At 36.0% G+C, this 27,117-nt stretch overlaps 1 protein-coding gene across 2 annotated transcripts; it reads left to right on the top strand.

Annotated features, from left to right (window-relative positions):
• Positions 1 to 6,372: 6,372 nt before the first annotated feature.
• On the top strand, positions 6,373 to 26,973 carry LOC106052162 (uncharacterized). Of its 2 annotated transcripts, XM_056011466.1 has the most exons (17): positions 6,373 to 6,391; positions 6,513 to 6,712; positions 11,377 to 11,587; positions 14,351 to 14,445; positions 15,165 to 16,107; positions 16,937 to 17,135; positions 17,247 to 17,367; positions 17,905 to 18,172; positions 18,306 to 18,420; positions 18,905 to 19,132; positions 20,964 to 21,041; positions 21,468 to 21,587; positions 22,112 to 22,256; positions 22,370 to 22,496; positions 22,846 to 22,958; positions 23,092 to 23,196; positions 26,835 to 26,973. In XM_056011466.1, the coding sequence occupies exons 2-17, from the start codon at positions 6,670 to 6,672 to the stop codon at positions 26,900 to 26,902; spliced, it is 2,979 nt and encodes a 992-aa protein (XP_055867441.1). In that variant the 5' UTR covers positions 6,373 to 6,391; positions 6,513 to 6,669; the 3' UTR covers positions 26,903 to 26,973. The 2 variants fall into 2 exon arrangements, with proteins under 2 accessions (XP_055867441.1, XP_055867451.1); XM_056011476.1 differs by lacking the exons at positions 6,373 to 6,391; positions 21,468 to 21,587 and having other exon boundaries at positions 6,398 to 6,712.
• Positions 26,974 to 27,117: the final 144 nt, after the last annotated feature.

Consider the following 27,117-nt stretch of genomic DNA (forward strand, 5'->3'; position numbering starts at 1 on the left):
GTCCATACCACAGAATGACAATGTTGAAAGCTATCATACTACTAGCAACATAATTGATCTACTGTACTGCACAGTGTTAACTATTCTAAGATATAGGCTATCTATTTTATTTTTAAAATGGCGTGGGTGCCATAATAGAAGAGTGCATGGTCAACGTAGGCCCTATGTGTGCTACAAGTCCACTTTAGTGCAGCACGAAGGACCTATACACAAAAAAGTAGGTCAGACACATTCTTGCACAGCACACGTGACACATCTATCTATAGATCAAAATTATATAAGGGAAATTTTTTTATGTCGCTATACTGCAATAGAATACTTCTCTATCTAATGTAATCATATCTTATCTATCTAATCTATCTATATGTGTGTACGTGAATGTGTGCATTGGGAATAGGCTTGAGCTGATATTAAATCTATTTCAATATCTCCTGTTGAAATAAATATAAATATTTTTTCCCTAATAAATATTTAGCCTATTACTTTTTGAAAAAACAGTGTTAGATTGATTTAGTATTACACTGTAGTCTGTAAAAGATGTTTTTAACATGACACTCATCATAGCCCCTTATATATATGAGAATATTATAAAACCTTTAACAATCTAATGCGTTCCCTAGTGGCATTCGTGAGGCCCTTTAGGTAGCCCACCGGGCATTTGCCCAAATGATCATATAGTCAGTCCGCCCCTGGGAATGGGGAATGCCAAAAGCAATTAATCTTTAATGAACTAAAAACAAGCGCAACCCTGAAACACTTTTAAATCCAGCTGAGCAGCCTAATCTCATAATATTAAGGCATTTGTTTTAGTGAACGTAAGGATATTAAAAACAATTTGGACATGTTCTGTTGTGTGTGTGTGCAGCCAGCTCTAAGATGAAGTCAAACTAGGTTTCCAAGTTATTGAGAAAGCATTATTATGAGTAAAGTAAAGTTCTCTTTCAGACCTTGCGATCTTTCCTAGCCAATTGTTTACGAATAGCGAATCGTGTGGCCATCACAACGAGCAACCCCTTTTACTTTCCTCAACTAAAGACTTAAGGGAGTCCTAAAAATCCCGAAATTCAAACTCAGTCTTCACCGAGATTCGAACCCAGGACCCCAGGTTTGGAAGCGCTTAACCTCTCAGCCACCGACCCGCCATGACCGTGCGAGATGGGCAGTTAAATAGTGGAGGATGAAGATTTATATTTGTAAATTGAAGTCCAAATGCCTGAGAAAATGGCGAGGAGTGAAAGTGACTCATAATGTGTTCGTTAATGGAAGAGCTTCAGATGTCTTGAATGTGAATTTTTCACAATAAGAGATTCCCGATTCGAAAGGTTATACTTTATTCATTTAGTAATAATAGTGCTTATCAGATAGTTTCAAAATCATCTAATAAATTAACTATAATATTCATTTACTAACTACTTTCGATACATTATTAAAATTTACACAATGCTTTTGAGGTCAGGTAGGATTGGACGTCCATCATGTGACATACAATTTGTGGGCTGGATTGTATAGAAATGCCCGGGACGATTTTGACACCCAGTCCGCCCCTGCTAGCAGCTACATATTATCGCTAACAGACGCTATCGCTATTCTTCACCGACAAATGGTTTACCGACTAATTGTTCACTGGATAGTAACATATCGTGAATATTATATTCTCGTCGCGTGTTTAACTCAATTACACTAAAAAATAGGCCAACATACAGGTGAAGGAACAGTCTGGTGAACGATATGTCAGGTGAACGAGCAGTCTGGTGAACGAACAGTCTAGTGAACAACCAGTCTGGTGAACGAACAGTCAGGTGAACGATATTTCAGGTGAACGAACAGTCTGGTAAACGAACAGTCTGGTGATCGAACAGTCTGGTAAACAGTCGGGTGAACGAACAGTCGGGTGAACGAACAGACGGGTGAACGCCAATCTCTGAATAAACGGAGAGTTTATTTCTCTCGTTGATCAGCAACTGGGCAACAGATGACTTTTAGTTTCACACATAAAATCCCTTCAGAAATGATCTTTCAGGAAGGGGGATGACAGTACGTCGCAGTCCAGACCAGCCCATTGTATATATATATATAGCTCCTCCTTAGTGGTCAAAGATGAGCACATTTCTCATTTCCCATGGACTCAAAGATGGTGGTAAAGTACAATCCTCGCTTTATAAAGCCGGCCGCATACGTGGCATGGGTGGGTTTAGTCAGTTGCAGATAGACCTGCTTCTTCTCTCATCTTTTTGTTGGTTCGGCGCTCTTTCGCCCTGGCCACTCTTCTTGTTTCAAATCTTGAGACTCGAGACTCACAGCTTCACGCCATGAGTAGCGATCAAGAACTAGTGCTTCCCAGCCGTGAATGTCGATATCGCATTCCTTGTAGGAGCTCTTGAGAGTGTCTTTGTAGCGCTTGTATTGGCCTCCCTTGGAGCGCTTTCCCGCACACAACTCCCCGTACAGAAGTCGCTTGGGAAGGCGATTGTCTGGCATGCGGACTACATGTCCCGCCCATCGAAGTTGGGACCTTTTTACTGTCACATTGATACTGTACATGTTGGACAGCTTTAAGATTTTTGTGTCTGGTATGTGGTCTGACCAACGCACCTTCGAGATACTCCTTAGACAGCGTAGGTGGAAGGAGTTTAGCCTTTTGGTGTGGCGGGAATATAGGGTCCAGGTCTCTGATGCATATAGGAGTGATTGGAGAACTACAGGACTGTAGACTTTCAGTTTAGTGGATATGCTGAGTCCTCTCCGTGGCCATACTTGTTCTTGAAGTCTGCCAAAAGCAGCACTGGCACGAGCAATACGGAAGTCAACCTCATCATCTAGGTTGGCGTTTGCTGATATGGTGCTTCCCAGATAGTCAAACTTTTTGAAGTTTGCTAATTTAAGGCCATCTATGAGAATGTCTGGTTCTGTGACAGCTTTATTTGGAGGAGGTTGGTGCAGCACTTCTGTCTTTTTTACATTAATGGTGAGGCCAAAATTTTTGCAGGCATTAACTAAGAAGGACAGACTCTTTTGAAGGTCTTCTTCGTTTGCTGCATTTAGGGCACAGTCGTCTGCGAATACCAGGTCTCTGATGCAGTCGTAGTTTACCTTTGTCATTGCCTTTTGCCTTGAGTCTCTGAGCATTGAATACACTTGCATCGGTGCGATATAGTATGCCAACTCCAATGCATTCTGTGCGAAAGGCATCTTTCATCATGGCGGTGAACATTATGCTGAAAAGCGTTGGAGCCAGCACACAGCCCTGCTTCACGGCATTTGAGACAGGAAAAGGCTTGGAGTAGTCACCGTTGTCTTGGACTCTTGCTTGCATGTTATCATGGTATTGGCGTACCATTGTTATGAATTGATCCGGGCAGCCGAATTTCATGACTGACATTATCAAAAGCTTTAGTCAAATCTATGAATGCAGTATAGAGATTTGAATTTAAAGGGGTGTATGGGTTTTGTAGGAGTAGTAGTACTTCTGCCAACTGGGCAGTCGGACTCTCTGAGCAGCTCATTGACCTTGGTCTTCACTCAGAGCCCAGATCTCACCTGTGGCTCCTAGCAGTTGTCTGCATGCGGCAACGGCCACAACCCGGCAAACCGTCTCGACTCTCGACTGACGGGCCCAACCAGGAGAGGGTTAGCCAGAGTTAGTATCTGGAGGAACTATGGTCTCTGTCCACCAGCAGCACGTGAAGTCTAGTTGCGGCTGCATGGCGCTCAAGTCGTATTGGACTACCAGAGCCATCTGGCGTCACCTAGCAAACGTCGTGGAATGTTTTGGAGCACTGTGAGACATGTAGAACACACTGGTCATCCACTGCACCCCAAACCAGCTCCAGTTGTCTGGACTCTGTTCTGCCAATGGATTCAGCTGGCAAGGGGCGAGTGAGTGAGGCTGATGCAGCTCAAATCTCCTTCACTTTAATAAATTTTCATCGGTCAAGCCACATTCTCATCTCCATGTTCATCAATCAAAAAGCCCTGCGGGCGATAGGCAAGTGGTGAAATGGCAGGTGTGGATACACTGGAAGCCATAGCTACAAACCTACACGTAGGCGGCCCAGACCATGTGGTCGCCTGCCAGTGATTGGGAATAACACTGGAACTCGGCAGCCGTCTGAGCGTCTAAGCAGCCCTTTTTAGGAATGCACTGCTTACCTCCTAAACATTCCCTGTCCCCCATGACCCTGGCCAGTCTCCCGCGACTTGCGGGGATCCCACAAATGCGTGAGAAACAAATCAAACATATAAACAAGAGAAACAAATCAAAACAAATGAACTAACACTCGGCGCCTGGAATGTCCGCACTCTACTTGACCGTGCTGAATCAAACCGTCCTGAACGTCGTACTGTCCTTGTGGCAAGAGAACTAGCCAGATACAATGTAGATATTGCTGCCCTGACCTCAAGGCGACATGCAACTCTAATAAGTGCCTAATAAGTGTCCAACCAAGACAACATCAAGGAAAACTTCTACTCGGATCTGATTCTGAACTCTGCAATAATCAAAACGCCCAAAACAGACAAACTCATAATACTGGGCGACTTCAATGCCAGGGTAGGCTCTGGCTGGAAAACCTGGAGTAATGTTCTGGGCAGTTACGGAATTGATCACTGCAATAGCAATGGTGCATTGTTACTAGAATTGTGCACAGCCCACAAGCTGACAATAACAAAAAACTCTTTTCCAGCTACCTCACAGAAAAAAGACATCATGGATGCATCCCAGGTCCAAGCACTGGCATCAAATAGACTTCATCATTGTCAGACAGTCTGATAGATAATATTCATAGATAATACGTCAAAGTCACCAAAGCATTATGCGGAGCTAACTGTTGGACTGATCATCGCCTAATCTTATCTAAGCTAAAAATATGCATCAAAGCACCTAGACGGCCCCAAGAATGCAAGCATGCAAAGCGCCTAGATGTTGGTAAGCTCACAAACCCAGATATCAAGCAAGAGCTCATCAACAAACTAGACAGCTGGAATAAACTAAAGGGATTCTGTGTACTCTTTGGCTAGCAGCGTCCTCGGTCAGCCAAAACGCAAGCTCCAAGATTGGTTTGACGAAAACAATGTGCAAATTGGAAAGCTTATAACACACAAGGAACATTGCTTTAAGGCTTGCCTCCAAATCAGATTGGACCAAAGCGCTCTGAGCATGCTATAAGCATGAAAGTAGCGCTATATAAAAGCTATAATAATAATACACTAATGCCAAATAAACTAACAGAAATCTACCAGATAATGTGGGAACAAAAGAAACTACTACAAGAGTTCAAAGACGCCTCCATTATTCACCTCTACAAGAGAAAGGGAAATAGGTAGTTATGCGATAACCATCGTGACATATCCCTCCTATGCATTATTCATTACCAGCAAGATTCTGGCTAGGGTGCTACTAAACAGACTACAACACCACCTAGAAACTGGCCTACTTCCGGAGAGTCAATGCGGCTTCAGGCAGGGTAGAGGCACGGTTGACATGATCTTTGCAGTCCGCCAACTTCCATTGACAAGAACAAACTCATACCAAACAGCGTTGCAGTCATCTTGACAATAGCAGTTATGTCCCGCGAAGGAAAATTAAAATCACAGGCCTACGAGAACTCTGAAAACAGGTTTCTTTTGAATTGTTTTGAATAAACGAAAATATGTGCATGTAGAATAATATAGACAGTCTAAAAAACAATGTGTTATTTTTCTGTCATTGAGTTAGTTTCAGTGTTCAAACCACAAGATAGGTTAAAGGACTATAGCTTCGCAGTGACGGGGACGTATTTAAGCGTCTTCTTCAAAGAACGTTTTAAACCTTGTGGCAGATGCGAACACACTAATAAATGACAAGATAGGCTATTTGAAGGACTGAATAGTGGCTATTGGGCCTATACAGTGGTAGTAAACAGCAGAATAAGAGCCGGACAGTTTCACACTTTGGACTGGTTCCTGCCGGACAGAGAACATACCCCCCCCCCTAAAAAATAATATGGCATGTCCTTCTTTTGCCTAACGTCTGGTAAGCTTAACAGGGTTATGCTAGTGGTTGACCAGTGTCACCAGTAGCCAATACGCATAACTTTGGTTTGATCAAGGTTTATCTGAGCTCCGAGTTTGAGTGCGTCTATCTCCTTTACTTTCACACAATGACTCTCTCAATACTGTGTCCGCAAAAGTGGAAAGACTAGACTAGATTTAAAGACTTAAACAAAAACAAACCCATACACAATCCGGGGAGCGGCAGGAAAGGGAATGTTCCTCAAAATGAAAAAGTCCTAGTGGAAGTTACGGTCGACCAATCAACAGGTGAGGCTGTCACAACAGACAGGATCTTGTACTCTAAAGTGTTCATTTTCAATGACGAGGAGGGTAGTGGCTGCCACGTGACTTGAGGGAGAGGGTTAGATTAATTTCCATACGTAAACATCATAGGAGATCAACCCTGTTATAAAACTATAGAATCTAGATCAAGGCCTCACCTTAGCTTATACTTATAGCGTATACTTTTTTTTTCTTCTAAGGGCTACACACACTACTAGGGAAGACTGTTTAACAGAAGGAAAACAACACACACAGTTAATGAGATACAGGATTTAAAAAAAAAATAAAAAATTGTGGAAGTAAGATAAACAGTCGAACGAATTGAAACTTGAAAGCCAAAGTTGAAAACATTGCACTATGCTATTAATCATGTTAAAGTGGATAGTACTAGTACATTTCTGTGAGTACAATTTTCTCTTTTTTTTTTTGTGTCATTGTAGGGCTAAATCTAAATTTAGTATATGACCTATATGTTTAGGCTTCTCTGCGAAATCTGTCATTCTCTCTCTCTCTCTCTCTCTCTCCGTTTTGTATGACCCCATTGCCTTATTGAAAAGGCACTAACTAGTTGAGATGTAGGGCCCTTTATGTCATTGTTAAATATTTTTTGTAGGCCCCAAGCTATAGCTTATGTTGCTTATAGGTCAATCCTGCCTGCATAACGATTAAAATTGTGACATGAAGGCACAGGTATGTTTTGTATTACCTTACAGGTTATATCTAGTTCTATAATTTTATGAATACAAAAGATTCATTGTCAAGAAAAGAGAAGAAAAAAAAAAGGGGGGGGTGGCGGATAGGAGGTGGAAGAGAATGTAGGTTAAAACCCGTTGGTAAATTTAAAATTAGAAATTGTCCCACTTGAATGTAACGGATGTTTTATGATGTCTTATAATGACACAGTAGGAAACTAACCAATTGAAGTTAATGTATTGGACAGGAACACAAGACTCACACACACACACTCACACATGTACACTGCAAACATAATATGCAGGCTACTAACAAGCCCCCAGAGTTTTATAACCTGTTATAGGCCTAATAATCTTAGCAAGGGTGGTTGAAAATTTATTAAAGCATTCAAAACGTTAAACCATATCATCTGCAAAACGTTAAATCAGGGTTTTTCAAACTTTCATTATAGCTATGAACCCTTATATTAAGTACTAAATTAAAACCAAGTAAAACCGGGATTATTATGAATGTTAAATCATTATACTAAGTGTAGTCGTTTCATCTCCTAAGTAAGACCTATTTTCAAATCTGCATCTGCAACACGATTATGAATTTTAAAACGTCCTCGTCAATGGGATTCTAGAGTTCACCAATCTTTCTCTTATGTCTTATTTATTGCAATGTTCTGTATGTTGTAATAAAAGCGACACACATTTTACAGTCGTACACCATAGGGCATAGACTATATTATCGTTTACGTTGTAAACCAATCAATGAAAGTACTTCATCGGCTCATTGTATAGCAGTTCAACAAAAAATAACAAAAAGAAGATTTGATTTTATCATTTCGAGGGAGGGTGGTTGTGATGGTGAGACAACACGAGCTTATCGCTTCTAAGTAGAGGTTTACAAAGAAATGGCTTCTCTAGAGAGTATAATGATAAATACAGATCAATACAGAAGTATTGCAATGCATCAAGGACATTCAAGGCCTAGATATGGAGATCGAATTATTCTTCTTATTCTTCACAAAAAGAAACAATTTCTAAATGTCGCTATAAGTATGATTAGTGTGTGCCTGGGGCTGAAGTCCAAAATAATTCATTATTTGAATTCACAAGGACTGATCAAGAACCTTGGAAGCAAACACTCTCTCAAAGCGATGAATTGCTGCAGACCTGCCTTTAAGATGCAGACCTCAGTGGAATAGAGTTAATTTTGTTTTCCTGTAATTAATGAAGCATGGAAGACAATAAATATTTGCTAATAATTTGAAATTGTGAAGTAAATTTGTTTACTATAATTCTCAATGTACACAACTATGCCGCAGATAGCGAACACACCAGAAGAATGTAAAACGTTAAAAACATTTGCACCTTTTGGTAGAATGACCAGAAGTTTGTCAAAGAGAGACAGCAGGCATTCAAAATATTGAAACTGTCCGGCTTTTAGTGTTGCTGATATAACTAATAACATTTCTGTTTCGGAAATTCATATGGCCTCCGGACCGAAAAATATTGGGCACCACTGGCCGAACAAATAGTTCTGAGCATCAAAGTTAAATGTAGAGCTGCAAGTACAGGTCCGTAACTCAAAATTGAGTTTCATGCATTGCATGTTTAATATAAAGAAAATACAGAAGCATTTAAAAAAAATTCAGTTGATATCACAGTTTCTCTCAAAGCAGGAAATGAATTTTTTTTTCAGCCAGGTTGAAAATGAGTCGTGAGATTTATAACAAACAAATATTCACATTTCATTAGAATAACACTATTAGTAAAATCACTAATTTTAGAGACGCTTCAGGACAGAAGACTGAAAAGTAAAGTCGCTATGAACCATACTTTATAAATACAAAACCAAACCTAATACGATACTCGGAAAAACGCTAGGACAAATTCATACAAGTGCTCCTTCATCCTTAGTGCTATTAGTCCATGGAATTGGTTGCCTGAATCAGCTAGGAAAAACCAACGACTTGACAAAGTTTAAGTCAAAGATTAACATACAAGACTACATTGACACAGTGGTACGCGCAGGACATAATTAGCTTCTCTTCTGGAGTATGCTAGTGTCTGCAATTTAAAAGATTAGATGTTAATAATCCAAATATGACACTAATAGAACACATTTTGAGTAGCCAAATATGTTATCTAATGAGTTTCTCTTCTAAAAGAAAATGTTCAGATCATTTCTGATATAATTAATAAAATTTCTGGAAAAAGATAGACATGACTTTATAATGTGATAATACAGTTACAATGTCTGAAATCTATAAAGGAATACATACTCAAAATTAAAAAAACATTTTTATAACATATAGTAGACCCTTTACTTAATCTATGTATGCAGCACTCTTTTTCAGAAAATGCTTAATGCCTAACGATTTTTAGACCCCTTGAAAGATTTTTTTCTGTCGCTTCTACCCATCGAGGGAATATCTATATTGAACATGCTGAATATGGAACATATTTTAAATAAAATATAAAAGAAACTATAAACATACGCAAAGGAATCTAATTGGTGGTTTGCTTTCGTTTTTTCAAATGCTGTTGTTTGAAATCTTGTAGATTTACTTTATAAACGGCGACTAGTAGGAAGTGAGTTGTAATTAAAACCACGCCCCCCCCGGCCCATGGTATATGTACCTCGTCTGTATTTGAGTGTCTATGTTCTTTTTACAAAGCTTATATCCTGTCTGTCTTGTCTGTCTGGTAAAAATTTTGTACATATTATTCTCCCACAACCTATCTCCGATCAAGTTGAAATTTCGCACAATTATTTCCTGCACCTGACAAAACAAGAATCAATTTTAAAAAAAAAACAACAGTTAGTTAACTAACTATTAGTAATTAATTATTTTGTTTGGTATCGAACAAGGGAAATAAATCGTACTAGAAGGTCTGATGGTATAAGTTGAATAAAGTCTCCTTGAGAAGGCTTGAGCCCTGAGTGAATAAGTAGTTGGCCTACAACGTTTTTTTTTTTTACAATTAAAAAACGATTACAGTAACATTGGTCCAGATACCCCCGTCCTTTCCCAACTGGTCCAGATACCCCCGTCCTTTCCCAACTGGTCCAGATAACCCCGTCCTTTCCCAACTGGTCCAGATACCCCCGTCCTTTCCCAACTGGTTCAGATACCCCTGTCCTTTCCCAACTGGTCCAGATACCCCCGTCCTTTCCCAACTGGTTCAGATACCCCTGTCCTTTACCAACTGTTCCAGATACCCCGTCCTTTCCCAACTGGTCCAGATACCCCGTCCTTTCCCAACTGGTCCAGATACCCCCGTCCTTTACCAACTGGTCCAGATACCTCCGTCCTTTCCCAACTGGTCCAGATACCCCCGTCCTTTCCCAACTGGTCCAGATACCCCAGTCCTTTACCAACTGGTCCAGATACCTCCGTCCTTTCCCAACTGGTCCAGATACCCCCGTCCTTTCCCAACTGGTCCAGATACCCCCGTCCTTTCCCAACTGGTCCAGATACCCCGTCCTTTCCCAACTGGTTCAGATACCCCTGTCTTTTACCAAGTGGTCCAGATACCCCGTCCTTTCCCAACTGGTCCAGATACCCCCGTCCTTTTCCAACTGGTCCAGATACCCCGTCCTTTCCCAACTGGTCCAGATACCCCTGTCCTTTCCCAACTGGTCCAGATACCCCCGTCCTTTCCCAACTGGTTCAGATACCCCCGTCCTTTCCCAACTGGTCCAGATACCCCGTCCTTAACCAACTGGTCCAGATACCCCCGTCCTTTCCCAACTGGTCCAGAAACCCCCGCCCTTTCCCATCTGCTTCAGATAGTATCATAACGCATTGAGAAAGCTAAAAGCGTGAAATTGCACTAAACAAAAACATTTGGTAAAAAATATTTCTAATGGCACAGATTTATAATTGTTAGTGTAGAGATATTACACATTTAGTGACATGACTGATCCAAACCAATTGATGCAATTACAATTAATGTAGGCTTAGTTGTTTTTTTTTGTTTAGTATTGAAATAACTGAAGGGAGACATAGATGTTTATTTACATGGAGACATAACAAACACATCGGACATCTGCCTTGAGCACAGCATCGTCATATCGGCTCTATACTTGGGCGGAACTCGTGCTCTTCTCTAATGTCAACATCCTTCCTAGTCTAGTCACTAATAGTGCGCACCTTCTGCACTGTCTTAGATGGCGGTGTGCATGACAAGGTTATAACAGTATTTTTTTTTTTTTGGTTTTGTCTTGTCATATTATATAATTGTATTTGATCTAGCTAGACATCATGTACTGAGACATCATGTACTGAGAAATCCACCCACCCCCATTTTGTCTACTTATACACATTGCTAGCTATAATTTCTAAAACAGTATAACCAGAAATATTTATGATTTTAGTCCAAGGCTGTAGTGGTCAAGAGTCATTTGTGTCTGAGTTTCACATGGAAGAGGTCACAGGAAAAGCCATTTTGTCATTGATTGACAATACGTTGACAGTGTCCTTAAATGTATCAAAATCATTTGAAGATACAAGAATAGAAATTCATCCATTATGGATGGACTACGACACAGCAGATAAATGCAGTGATCAGCAATTAGGAACATCTTGGTATGTATTCATTTTTTTTTCAGGCTATTAGTCCCACTTTTTGCCTGCCTGGTTGTAGGGGTACATGCGCCTGCGCCTTAAGGAAAGACCAAGACCAAATACACGTGTGATTACTTATTGACAAGATATGCCTTCCAAAAGGGTTACTATTGCCATCCCAGCAATTATACCCACAAAGTTTAAGATTTAATCTACTACAACATCTAGAATACTCTATTTAAACCACTTAGAGAACAGTAAACCTGCTTCTTGTTTATTTTCATGATGATCGGGTCAAGTTCAAAATGGTGTAAAATAGATATGTTTTAGGTCATTAGGAGGCCAATGTAGATGTGATTGCTGTAACAAAGAGAAAAGTACCATAATATTTTGGTATATATTTTAACATTTTGCAATGTACCAATTCTGACACCAATGTAGGCCTATATGTACTTATATTCTTCCGCTGTTATTTATTTTTTAGTCCATCAATTAACTTTTGTTCAAATGTCTGAAGATCTCAAATCCACACTATCTACTCTTCCATTAACAAGAAATTTAATGACGCATTTTAGAAATCCCGATAGCTTTCGATTTCTGAGTTTAGGAAACTTATGAAAAGTTGAGACAAACTTGTATCGGCGATTATACGCTTATTGAGTCTATAAGTTTCAAGCCACATGTTAAGCCTACAACTAAGAATTACGTACACTGTGCGAACTTTCGCTTTATGATTTCAACTTGGACAATTCAAATTTTATTTTTTAAAGAGAATTTCCCTGAGTTCACCAATACAAGAATCCCATGCATGCATACATTTTGGATATTGGGTCATCGGATTTAACTCCTAAAATCTAAAGATGTCTTCAACAATCAAAACCATTGTAACAGTATTTAGTGAGTGAAACCAAAAATACACCACCTCTTTATGGGCCCTGAAATTTGAGGAAAAAGCATTTCCATTGCGCTAGTTCAGGGGTAGGCAAATTACGGACCGCGGGCCACATGCGGCCCGCCGGAGTGTTTTATGCGGACCGCTGATACCTACAGAAATTAAGTATTCCCACAGTATATACATATACAAATGCTAATATATTAAACTTATTTCTAAATATCTTTATAAATTATTGATTGTATCTCATTATGAAAATTAAACAAAGTTTATTCTTATTGGCTGTACTTCAATACACTAAGTCTGAGATGGCAAGTGTAACAACTGATTGAGCTCGATCTTTGACTCAGAACAAGTTTTGTTGTTGTTGTAGTTATTTTAATAAAGACTATCCCAACCATAAACTCTATACAGGAATCTTTGCACAAAGCTGCATAAAATGTCAATATATAATGGTTTTAATAATCTAAAAAAATAAAATATAACAGAGTTAAAGGACTTATTTTTATATTGCTTTGTGGAAACTAAACAAACGAATCACATGTCGATGCTGATTGTAATTTGACAGCAGTCAAAAGTATAACAACTAGTAAGCTAGTTTCACTGTTTCGGAACATTACGCACAAGTGTAAACAGTCGAATATTTCACATTAAGTACAACAGTGCAACTGTACATTTATGTTTAAATTTTGTGATGTAAAAGTACAATATAATTTTTTTATTTAAATTCTTAAATTGGTTTCAGAAATTCTCTTGTTGTAATTCCTCAATTGAGAGTGTGAAAAAAATGATAAGTGAATTATAATATGGTATACATATGAATTAAAGAGACATTATACACAGTTAGCTAGCGTATTTTTCAAAGTTGTATATAGGCTAGATTAATTTGCGCCCCTCCCCCCATTCCCAAATTTGTCTTAATGCAGCCTTCGATTCAGGTTGATCCCATCAAACAGATCTAGCTCACAGAAAATGTAAAAAAAAAAATAGGCCTACCTCTTTAGCAAATGATAAGCATATTTAGGCAGTTGTCGAATTTAAGGCTTGGGTAGAAATCAGGTTAGTTTTTCTAGTGAGGCTCAGTAATAAACGTAGGCCTATTATTCTTTTCAATATCTGTGATAAAGTCTATTAATCTTCAATTTGTATTCTTTTTAAAATTGAGCAACAGCAGCAGTTTATGTAATGTAATTTCTATATGTTATCTTCCTTTAAAAAGAATGTTAATAAGACTACCAAATCTACTGTACAAAATGCACCATATGTCTGGCAAAATAATTAAGGACTTGGCGACGTGCCTTCCTTTTTCGGGTAAGTGCCCTCCGTTGGGCAGGCATTGACCCAAAGTGAAAATCTTCGGCTTTTATCTGTTGTTTACTTCAATTGCAAATTACACAACAATTGAATCAAAGGCGCAAATATAGGATAGATGATATATCTATATTTATTTTTTTGGACAAATTTTGAACAGGTATTCTTGTATTCAATGCTGTTGAAAAGAAATCTGTTACTTAGCTCCTCATTCAAGCTGATCTGTGTTTTTTTTTATTGCATTCCCGGGCATATGCCTAATGCTAGCTTTGAACGAGCGTTTTCGCTGATCAACGCACTAGTGAACAAAAGAGAGAACTCAGCGAGAGGCTTTTTTTTCCCTGCAAAGTAGGCCTACAATCTGAAGAAAATGTGCTTATAGAGTTCCAAACGAATGTTTGTGGAAATGGTTATAGGCCTAAAGCATAATTACTGTGAAAAGTCGTTTTATTTGAGAAATATAATCAAATTATTTTTTTCCACATAGATTTGGATTTCAATCAATATTTATTATAGATCTAGATCTAGATTCAATTTAAATACAAGAATTGTGAAAAAATGTCTATAATTTTGTGTTTTAGGTTTTGGCCTACTAGGCCTAGTACTATTCAATCAATACGGGCAAACACTCTAGTGACTGTCACATTCTCAGATTTAAATATATCTACAGTGGAAGGTGAGTGATACTCTAAAAGGAAATATGACTTGGAGGGCAAATGAATTTTACTTATTATGGAAAGTTATTGGCTTAGAGAAACTCCATACTAGTTGTGTTCTTTGAACAAATAATAAAAAAAATAGAAGGTAAATAGCAAGCAAATGGTCAAATTTCTTTTTATTGCCGAATAGGCTATATTGAAAATTATAGAATAGACCTAGGTCTATCACTTGAAAAAAAAACTTAACTCAATTAAGCGCTAATTCCTTATATTTGTATCAATGTTTAGGCACCTAGAGTTAGCAGAGAGGATTCGAGTCATTTGATCTCTCCAATCCGGCCTTTTTCCTTCTTATCCAGCTCTGACGGGGACACTGACAGTTTGTTCACCGACAAATCGTTCATGACTTTTCGTTCACGCGACAATTCCTTTACCAGATATTTCGTTCACCCGACAATTCGTTCACGCGACTATTCATTCACCCGACATATCGCTCACAGACAACTTGCTCACAGACAACTTGTTCACCGACAACTTGTTCACCGACAGTTGGTTCATGACAAATCTGACTGCATGCATATATATATATATATATTCCTCTGCTGGGTATTTGAAAAAAAAATGGCGTGTAAGACGTACAGAAAGTAGGCCTACTGTAAACTTTAAAATATTATGTAGATCTAATACATTTGTTGAATACAGTATTTGACTATTTCTGTTGTTGTTTTTTTTTAAGGTCAATCCATTGTATTACGATCAAGCAACAAAACCATTTGTGCAACCATTCAGAAGGAAGGAGAGTACAAGACTGCTTTGGCTCGTTTTACAAGAGGTTCTGTTTCTGGTTATGTGTACTTCAGACAAGCTGCTGCGTCATCCGCAGGCTCCACTCGAGTAGTTACTGATTTGTACTCAAGGGATAGCATTTCATCCCTTAGGTGGAAAATCACTGGTGCTGTTTCAAACTGTGCCTCCATCACTTCCAGGCAAGCAGCACTGGACCTATTGATTTACAACCCAAATAATGCCAGTGATGGTGTATTATGCACACCCCAGTCAAACTCAAAGCAATGTGCTGTTGGTAACCTGAGTGGAAGACTTGGTGATGTGTCTGTGGGTCAGTCTAAAGGGTATAGTGACAACGATCTACCTTTAACAGGGGAGACAAACATAGGTAATAAGCTTCTGGTTGTTTACGAAACTGATGGCTCAGCCTATGCATGTGCTATTATCAAAATTTTTAAGGTGAGAAATGCTTTGGTGAAATTCAGTCATGATGGAGTTACAGGAACAGCTAGTTTCTCACAGAATTCCCCATTTGATCCAACAGTTGTTCAGATAAACTTCCAAGGGTTAAACAATAATTCTAAAGGTTTTCATATCCATTCATGGCCAACACCAACCAAGATTACACCTGACCAAGACCTATGTGGCGCTGCAGTCACCAGCGGACATTTCAACCCATACAATAAAAATGTGAACTCCCCAATTTATCCACAACCAGATGCAAGTACAGATGACATGTACGAAGTGGGAGATCTAAGTTCTAAATATGGTACCTTGGCTAACTTACAATCATTGAATGGTACTTACACAGATTGGAATTTACCCCTTTTTGGTGCCAATAGTATCATTGGGAGGTCACTGGTTATTCACCACAATGATCCAGCAGGTAGCAGGTAATTTTTTTTGTGAAGTTTATAATATTTATACAGCAATACTCATTGACCCAATAACTTTTACAGATATTTATTATGCGATTGATACCATTCTACTCTACAGATACTTATTATATGATTGATACCTTTCTATTTCTACAGATATTTATGTGTCAATGTATTAAAAAAAAAAACTTACTTAACTGTCTCCATGTTATCTTCACATGATAGTTTGTAGTCATATGAGTATGACTTATAATATACTATTAGTTGACTATAAGTGATTTCTGCTCTTCAGTGACCGACTTAGTAAAAGACATTGTAATGATTATATTAATATTTAAATGTACAACTTTATGAAGTTGTCAGCATATTTTTAGCATCCTCAGCCATTGGAGGGAAGTCATAAATGTGAAAGGTTTCACTGAAAGTGCCTTGCTTAGGCCCCATTAGGATTAGAACATTTGGCCTTTAAGCATTTAATACCATCATCATCAGTAATATAGACTGGTGTTCTTAAAATCTCAACAGTTAATGTGAAAATTGTAGTGGCCAAGTTGATGATTTTCACCCTAACAAATGATGCTTATATAGTTACTCTCATAGGAATCAAAGAAATAAATAAAATCACAGAGTTTAACACTGAGTGGGTTATTAAATAAAATCAGAATATGCTGCTGGAACACTCGAAATAAAAGTCATTCATTCATATAATTTTTTTGTGTGCAAATTTCTCATATTGTCTTAGTTGCCATCAAACTTTCTGTAGGTGTCCTCAAATTTTAAAATAAAATTATGGTATAATTGGACCATATTTTATTCAATTTAAAACTATAATATTTAAACTCAGATGGGTTTGTGCCAATGTCAGACCTCTGTATCCTGTTGTGACAGCTAAAGCCATTTTCAAGTATCCAGTAATTGGCCAGATTTTGTTTATGCAAGAAATGGAAGAGCCAGATACAGAAACATCTACTTTTATTAAATTGGATTACAATGACGGCAGAGCTGGTACACAAGGACATTTGTGGAAAATATATTCACATCCAGTAAGACTATAATCATTTAGAAAGAAACTTAATTTTAATTACATTTTAACGTGTCTACAATATTAAAAACTATTGAAAACTTTATACCAGTATTTCATTTCTGTGGTGCAGGTAGCAAGTAGTTTATCTATAAGTCCTCAAAGTTGCAATTCTACAGGCACAAATTATGATCCATTTGAAAGCTTATTACAGCGACCAAAAACATTAAACATTCCAAGTGTTGGAAATGCTGGTAAGATCCATGTTTTACTTTCAATTAAGCCTTTTTATTACTCCATCTAAATATAATATTCAATGTCTAACAGAATGTGTTTTAGTAATTTTATTTAATTTTCATGAACATTGATTTTCACAATTTCCACTAAAAGTCCTCTTTCAAGATTAAAGAAAACAAAAGCTTAATGATAATAGTACATATAAAATCTTATTCTATAATTAGTTCTATGTATTTTAAAAATCATTTTAGATGTATGAGCCAACTTGTACAAAATGTGCAGCAAAATAAATAAAAAGCCACTGTACTATAAAAAAAAATTTTTTTCAAGCAAATATTTCAAAGATCCCTAATTTTATATATGAGCATTTAAAATTCCAATCAGTCAAACCTATCTCTGGCTAAAAGTATTTTAGGAGGAAAATGTTATGACATTAGCAATACAATTTCTAAAATTTGTCACAATGCTCAGCTATTAGCTTTCAAAAAATTGATATAAAATATTCTCCATATTTTTTTAAGTAAAGTCATGCATCTCTAAAACTTTTATTGCAGATGTTACTAGCAAATTTTTTTTCACTGATTTGATTTTACCACTGTCTGGAAGTCAATCTATAATTGGAAGATCACTAGTCATAATGAATCTGGATAATACAACATTCTTATCATGTACCAACATTGAGTTAATGAAAGACCTTGCACTTTATGCCCAACTATCATCTAAGGATATCAAAGGCATTGTTTACTTTACCCAAACTTCTGGCTTTGGAGCCCAAGAAACAACCATTAACTATAATATTGCTGGGTTGCAAACTGGATACAGGTTAATTTATTTCATTATTGAATAGATAGAATTCTAAAACAATTTTGTGATTTTTTTTAAAAATGCAAAGCACTTGAAAAAAACAACTTGTGTATTTGAATTACAGTTTTTGTCCTTTTCTTCTTAATTTTAGTGTAAAAATTTTTGAGCTGCCTCCAAGTGATTCCCATTCATGTGATAATCTTGGGCCAGTCTTCAATCCATTCAATATTACTAGTAGCATTTCTATGTCAGATGATAATTACCAGGTAAATAGTTATTAATTGATATATTCCTGAAAATTTTTTTACATAACTTGATTTTAGTGATATTTAAGTAATAAAACAGTAGACCAAGTTATTATCCCCCCCCCCCCCCCCAACAAAAAAAATATATGCTAATTTTTAGATTTATATTAGGCATAAGCAAGACAAGAAATTTTATATAAGTTTTAGACTAACAAGGATGATTTTTTGTTTGTGTCCAATATGTCTATGCTCACACAAATTTAACTTTAACAATATAAGAAAATATCTGAAGATTCACATTTCAATTTTAGTATTTCTGTCAATTGTCTCTGTATATTAAATAAAAAATGGTTAAGTCAGAGAAATGTATTTGCACAATTCAACACGGAACATTGAAAATATCATTTACCCATTGAGTGTGCTTTTGATCTAATTTTACTTATGTGTAAAGATCATATAAATGATCAACGCTAAAGTCTAAATATATATTTTGTAACATCAACAGGTTGGAAATATTGCAAGATTTTTTTCTTCAAAACAAAGTCCAGCAGGGAACCTAAACCTTCCTCTGGCAGGAGTAACCAGCATTTTAGGAAGATCCCTAGCTGTGGTAAACTCTGATGGTGCAGTTGTTGCATGTACAAGGATAGAAAACTATCTGAATAGCAGCTTGGATCAACAAATTACTGCTGTGTCCAGATTTACAGGAGATGTTAATGGAACTATTCTTATGGTAGATTGTCTTGAACGTTACTAATTTGACTGGTGGTATAAGTTAATTGGTTACAAAACATTTGTGTTTTATTTGTCCTTTTTTTAAGAGGGGGGACGGAGGCTTGTTGTAGACATATTACTAAAAACTAGTCGACCGGCGGTGTACTATACGCCGCTATTTTGCAGGGCCGGCCTTAGGTGACCGCATTGGGCCCCGCACTTTCATAGGACCCGCGCTAATTCTAGGTGTATAAAATATTAAATTAAACCATTATCCCGTAATTGTGTAATCTGGTGAAAGAAGCTTCTCGCGCCTCAAACTAATGAAGAATTACAACAATTCTCTTAGATAGATTGAAAAATTACCTAGTTGTTGCTATTGAGCATGATCTATGTAGGAAATAAAATTTTCATGATACACTGTATGACTTTGCTACACTTAAGGCTCATAAAGTTCGTGGGATAACTCTATCTGCAGAAATAAAAGAGTGATCTTTCCTTTACTTCTTCTTCTTGTCCAAACTCTTGAAGGAAGAAGAGAATTATATATATAGATACTACTTAAAACAGACTGTTCCTATTATTATGAAAGTTTTGTCACAAATATAAAACTTTTATTATTTGATGTTTTGAAAATAACTAATAACCGTTTTTATTTTAAATCTAATTATTTTTTTTAATTATAGCATATAAAGCAAATTGATGTCTGAATGTCTAAAAATATTGTATACATTTCAACACCATCAATTCAATATTCATGAAACATTATGAATATTTATTAGATCATTCAGATTCTGAAGTACACTCCTCCCATCCTCAGACTAACTCTGGATGCTCTAAATTAAAAAAAAAAAAAAAAAAAAAAATAGATCCATAACTGTTAGGAGAGGATAGACTAAATATATAGGTCACTATTAAACAAAAACAAACAAACTTACACAACCAACAGTTAAACAATTTTTATGACTTTTTGGATTGAGTATTACTTAGATCTATATACTAGCACTAGAGTATTTCACAATGCCCAGCAGGTTTATGTGGGCCTTAACTTTCCATTTCCTAGCATTAATTCAAGTTTAAAAAATATTAAAATGCACTGACATATAGTGGTATATTAAAATAATTCAGTTTCATTAGCAAATTAGAAAAAGACTTTTTTTTTTTCTTTTAAAATTAAAAAAAATATCTAAAATAGAATCTATTTTCATGAATGTGGATACAGATGTTGGAGGACTAGATCAAAGTCTAGATTTTTTCTTTCATAAACAAGAGACTTCTTACTTAACAAGAAACAACCCATTTTATCAAATGTTATATGAAATCTGAACTAGTTTATTCCTTAGACCTTGTTAGAGAGTATCTTAGAATTATACTAATGCCACAGTGTTATGTCTTAACTAGCCATTTTGAATTCTAATTAAACATTGTGCAGTTGACTGCTCAAATATCCAAGTACATCTATAAATGGCAAAAAAATTAAGGGGTCTGGTTAAATAGGATTTGTTGATTAGTAGTAGGCCTATTTATTTATTTATTCAACTTTTAAAAAATGTATATATAAATTATTATTTTACAAAAAACCAACTATTTTTGATTTTTTTTTCTTTTAGAATGAACCTGGGCAATGCCATGTAATTTGACTATTGTGATACTCTAATACTTACATTTACTCCTTTATATATATATATATATATAACTGTTTTGCATTATGCATAAGCGGAGACAATGCTATGAATAATTAGTCCTTCCTATTCCAGATTTGAGTGTATTTATACACTAAGTAAGCTATGCTTTAGGTATCCCAATTTAGTTGATGTGTTTGAAATGTTTTGTCAATTAAAATGTTTCAGTATCAAACACTTTATGCTGATGGAACAATGAGTGACACAACTATTTTAGTTGACCTGAAAAATTTGTCAGGAACATTGGTAATTATTCAACCACTTTCTGCTATCTCTTCTACTGCCTGAAATTATTTGATTATATTTCAACAAGTCAAATATTGTGAAAGATACAATGTTGTAGCGATTGCCATGTGTTTTATTTTTCACCCTTGCTACAATATTGTATCTTTCACTTCATGAAAAAACACAATTCATGTTTATAGAAAAGTTAAAATGGTTCAAATTTTATCTCTATGAATATTTTTGATATTTTAAATTAAAAGTTGATACAGTTACAAATATTCTAACTAAATTAGTGATCTATTCAAAGAAAACATTAACTTTCTATTTTAAACATTATTATTCAACCACAAAGGTCAAACTCCAAACATTTAAAGTTATGAGGATTTAATGCTTTGATGTATAATACACTACAGAATAACTTAGACTATACTTATTGATTTTGTGTAGAGTTATCAACATAACTGGCATACTCATTCAAGTCCAGTCAATGGAGATAATACAGTGTCCAGTGGGAGATGTAGCAGCACAGGGCCTCATTTTGATCCATACAAAACTATGATGAATGAAGTAAATAATTCATATATATTAACTCTTTCTTTCTGTAATTATTTTCCGATAGTATTATTAGTTTTGCTCATTTGTATTTCACTATCCTGTTATGATTAAACTTCAATAACTTTTTTTTTTGTTATCAGAAAATTTTATACGTGGTATTGAATTATAGGAGAATGTGTACTCTTTTTACATAACATAAACTAAAGTTTGTAAATCCGAAAACCCATTTAGTTTAATGAGAGTCAAATCAACGTTGGCATCGTCAATCAGGAGAGAAAGAGTTAATTCAGTATAGGCACTAATTAATGCTATTCAATTTCTAGCTCACAATAGTAATACCTTCTCATTATCTGTAACTTGTTCTAAAAGAAATAATTAATATAATTATTTTATGAATATTGACCCAATTACATAAATTATGCATAATTTTCACTACTTCTTTAAAACCTAATACTTCAAACAAGTATTGACAATATTAAACATTGAATCTTATAGACCACTTCATATCATCTGACATTTGAAAATGACTTTTTCAGACTAATTATGCCAATAAATGTAGCAAACAAAATCTATTACAATGTGAAGTAGGTGATCAAGCCAAGAAAGTTGGAGCATATGATTTAGGTGGCGGCAGAAGGTTATACACAGATATTGACCTTCCTCTGAGCGGTCCTTTTACTGGTGAGTGAAAGATGTGTCCCAGTTTGTAGGACATTACTTCTAATTACTAAACTTATTGAACTAGTGATATTTTTTTTCTTTTAATGATTATGAATTATAAACAATTTACTAAGTTCAAGGAAGAGCAATGGTGGTTCATGACCAAGAACATGGGGCTCCCAGATTAGGTTGTGCCGACATCATTCCTAACAGTGATCTTTTCATTACTATATTTATAAAGACTCCACCATCTTTAGACAAGTAAGCTTTTTTTTTAAAGTTCAAACATTTTAAGAAATTAATTTTTAAATAAATATAATAAAAATTATTTTCTTTGATGACCACTAATTTAATTACTTTGATAAAAAAAAAGCAATTAACCATAATTAGTCTCATTGTGTTTGATAATCCTATCTAAAAGTTAAATGATATGGCTGATGTTCACTGTTCCATGATATTAAGCTTTGTTTATGACAATATAAATAAGAAGCCAAGGAATATGTTTACAGCTATTATCATTTCATATTTATTATTGTTATATGAATTATCAATTTACAAAATGCAATAAGTATATATTATGCTACAGAGAATTTGTACTTATTTTGTTCAGGAGAGAATTGGCTAAAACTATTGCCAAAGCCGTTGGTGCAAATAATGAAGATGTTGTAGTTGAAAATGTGGCCAGTGTGAATGAAAAGACTGAACTAAAAGTATACTTTACAGGTACCTTACTTTGTTGGTAATTCTAAGCCTGCACCTTTTGTTTGTTTGTTTGTTTGTTAATGTTTCATATTTTAAATGTGTTATTTATTGTTAACCAAAATTTACATTTAAAAATTATTTTTTTTTACCTCAGGTCAACAAGGGCTAATTTTGGCATCCGAATTTGCAAAATTTATAGCAGATAAAGATAATTATAAAAAGTTATCTCCATATCAGCCAATCCCTATTAATTCATCCTGTAAGTATTCCTTTAAAAAAAGGTATAAAATTATTAGCTTGTAAAAAAAAAAAGAGATAAGCTTTACTGAATAAAATTATAAGGAGACATATGTGGTACATTGATAGGATGCTGAACTAGAGGTTGAAAATTTGTTGCTCTTTAAGATAGACCTAAATATAAATAAAGGTAAATTCTTTTTTTTGAAGCCAAAGATTTATGAGTGGTGTCAGATCACAGGTTCTAAGGAGAGATTGATACACCTTTGTACTAGCAGTCAAATAGTATCTACCTAGGGTCATCAGCTCTGATTTTCCCTCAGGATTGAATCCTAATTTTTTTTCCAATGTTTGGGTTTAGTGCTATGCAGCAAAGGTTTGGATTCATGCTTTTCTTTCTCTTTGGCTAATGAGCACCTCCTGCCTGAAACTTTTTTGTGTAAGCACCATTTACTTTGTCCTTTCTCCTGTCACTGTTATCTTTTCCACCGTGATCTGTGCCATCAGCCACACCAGAAGCATGAAGCTTCACTGCTTATTTATAATTAGAGGCTGTGAGACACATTGGAAGCACTTTATAGGTAGAGAATATTTATATAAAGTCCTGTTTGCTCACATGGCACGGGAAGAAGAGAAACCTGTGTCTCATATTCTTTTTGACTGCCTCAGACTTGCTGATCTCGACAGGTCTGGGAAACCAAAAATTCTCTCCCTGCATGGTGACATACAAGCACTATGCAAAACAGCAGGGTTTCTATCCAGGGCTTTTGCAGGAGAGGAGGATTTGAGCTTCTCAATCCCACACTCAAATGGACTTTGATGATGATAACTTGTTTTAGAGATAAGCATTTCATTTTCTTCTTCTTCTTCTAGCCAGCTCTATTGCTGCTGAGCTCTTTTGCAGACAGTGCCAAGGAAAAAAAGTGTGCTGTTTTCTTCAGTTGTTCAGCACTGCCGTAAGGTGGATTAGGAAGGGGCATTCAAAGAGGATATGGTTTACGGTTTCATAAGGGTGGGCGCAGTGTCTGCAAAGGGGGAGTTGTGTGGAGTTTATTTTGTTCAGATGGTAATTTAATAGAGGTGTGTGTCCTGTTCTTAGTCGAAAAATTGTTCTTTGCGGGAAAGGAAGTTAATACTGTCCAGTTTGTTAGGCATAGTCATTTCTTTGTACATGGCTCTGCCTGTGTTTCCTGATGCCCATTGAATTGGTTGAGCCACTCCTCTTTGTGATTGTTGACTAACATTGACCTTAGGGTGAGGTAGCTTACAGGTCTGACTGGTTGTTCCATAGATGAACCTGCCTTTGATAGCTTATCTGCCTTTTCATTTCCCATGATGCCAATGTGTCCAGGGATCCACTGTAGTGTGATATTGATATCATCTGATGGATTATCACAATTAGTGTTGTCAACTCTCTTGGGCTGTTTGAGGTGTTGCTGTTAAGTGCTTGCAGAGTGGATTGGGAGTCTGTAAAGACAACAATATCTGATGGTGATTGCACTCCTTCATATAATTTGTTTTCCACTGTCTGTAGTGCTATGGTAATTGCCTCAATTTCGGCTTGAAAGTTTGAGCAGTAATCGCCACAGGGTGCACTTATTTCAAAAGTGTTTATTTTTAGGGAAGACCAGGAAGGCACCAAGACCAGCATTGATGGTGGCTTTGAAGGCCGATCCAACTGTATATATATGGATAGCTGTTTTTGGATCGCTTTCAATTGTTTTAAGCGTGCCTACTTTGAGCTCCAGTGGATTTGATTCTTTTGTTAAGGTGTTATTTAGTAAATGTGTTTTAATGGTTGGTTGTCTGTAGTTTAGTTCAGGCGTTATGTTTGAAAATCTGGTAATTTTTTCTGTTAATGGGTAGGTGGTGTTTTAGGGCTAGTTCGTCAGTAAGTTGAATCAGAGTTCTTTGCTTTTTTTGCTTGTTTTTCCTATTTCTCTGTGTTAGTAGTTTATTAGGATGATCGTTCTCCAACCCAATAGCGTCTCTAAATGCCTCTGACAGTCAAATCCAGCTCTTGGCCTTCACGTGTGATTTTCCCAAAAATCTGGCGGAACCTGTTCTTACAAACTGACAGAATGGATGAAAGGCGGAACACTGGCGCCTCAAAACCAGTTTAGCTTCGTGTTGATGGGGCATGTCAGCCAAAATAACACAACCCATCTAGGAGAAGGAAAACTTCCAAACCTCCACTTTGTGGCGATACTCCCCCGTGTGGGTATCGGGGCTTGGAAATGACCAAGAGTAATAAATAACCCCACTGCCTTTCCACTTGCATTTCACTCAGCGAATAATAATGGACCTTCCACCCCTCTAGGTGCTTTTTGACGAAGGTCTGGATTGCACTACTCCAGACGGAGGTCTATGTCTCACTACTCTCTTCTACTGGATCTTCTAACCCATCATGAAGTTTTTCTCTGGATCTGGTGAATTCATGAAGGGGCCTGGATCCAGGATGTGACGATTCCACAGGGCATACCCAAGGCACCAACCTCACCTTGTCCCATGGATATTCCTGTTACAGTCTTTAGACCCAGATGTTCTTTTTATGTCAGTATTGGAGAAAATCGACAAGACCGAAAACTTCCTTAAAATGCGGGGATTATATATTTAAAAAAAAAAGCCTGAGGAAACACCTAGCCTACACTAAATGCCAAGCATTTCATTAAAAATTTTGGGACATTTTATTTTCCCAATGAGAATTGCAATGTTTCTCAAACATTTGATTGTGGCAGCCTAATAAACAAGAATTCTTTTCATTTGCTCCCCCTCTTAGCTAGCTGGGGACCTTGAAGAAGTAAAATCATATTAAAGGAGACGTTTTGAAATTTTGAAATGTTCGTAGTGTGCAGATGCCTCTTGCGAAAATGTGTATACATTTTAAACAATCCTCATATAGAATATGAAACGATATATAAAATATTTTAATCTGTTAGGCATTGGTAATAGTCATTTTACTTGGTTAATAGGGAAACATAGATTGATAACTACAATGTAAATTTTTTCTTCCACTTTTCAAAAGAAATTGGACGGCTCTGATCCCCTTTTTTTGTCTGGTTGTGGCCAAAGTGGCGCACCCCTTATTTTAGAAATGCTGATTTAGTCCTATATTTTTGGGCTACTGAAATGTACTCTTATAACCTTCTAATATTTATAATGAAAAATTATTAAATTGTTATATATAGTATGCTCAGGATAATAAAAAAAAAAGGATAATATACAAAAATAAGTTAAAAATTATGAAAAAAAAAAAAATTAAAAAAGGCAAGTCAAAAAAAAAAATTCTGTAAATTGTTCCTTAGCTATAGAAAAGTTGTTTTAAATTTTCTTCATTATAATTTTTAGGAATTTTAAAAAAAGTTTTAAGTAAATCTGCAACAGCTTATTTTATTTTTAACATATTTATAGAGGAAAGAGGGGAAAAATACAAGTCTGTGCTTATTTCTCTAGATGTATGACACATTTGAATTTGTACAGGACTATTATCTGATTCTTAGAAATAAACAGAACTACTAGCCAGTTTTTATGTCAAATTTTTGAATAAATGACTAAACATTTTTGTTCAACATGTAATATATTTTTATTATGTATATATACAAACCATTATATAAACCCCTGTTTATATTTGTTTCTAATATTTTTTTGTTATTTTTGCAGATCACAAAGTCCCATCCATTATTGTCATTGGAATATTGTTTGTCTCAAAAACATTAATGCTGTCATAAACAATGTGTATATACACTTTCAGACTTGCACAATATCTGATAATAAAATTAGCATTGTTGTAGAAAAATGACGTTTTTGAGTTTTATACTGTCCTCGAATTTGTTAGAAAAGAAAAAGCTAATAAGACTTGATTTGTTTTTTAAAAACATTCAAATTTACATAAAAGCACACTAAAGTTAAATCTATAAATGATTATTATGCCTTGAACAAATTA

This window comes from Biomphalaria glabrata, chromosome 1 (assembly GCF_947242115.1).
Source record: "Biomphalaria glabrata chromosome 1, xgBioGlab47.1, whole genome shotgun sequence".
Taxonomy (NCBI): Eukaryota; Metazoa; Mollusca; class Gastropoda; family Planorbidae; genus Biomphalaria; species Biomphalaria glabrata.

Bases quoted from the DNA above. Each gene is read 5' to 3' on its own strand.
- LOC106052162 (XM_056011466.1), top strand. From the start codon at position 6,670: ATGCTATTAATCATGTTAAAGTGGATAGTACTAGTACATTTCT. The intron at 17,136-17,246 runs GTAAGACTATAA...TCTGTGGTGCAG, and splicing joins GGAAAATATATTCACATCCA to GTAGCAAGTAGTTTATCTAT. The intron at 19,133-20,963 runs GTAGATTGTCTT...AAAATGTTTCAG, and splicing joins TTAATGGAACTATTCTTATG to TATCAAACACTTTATGCTGA.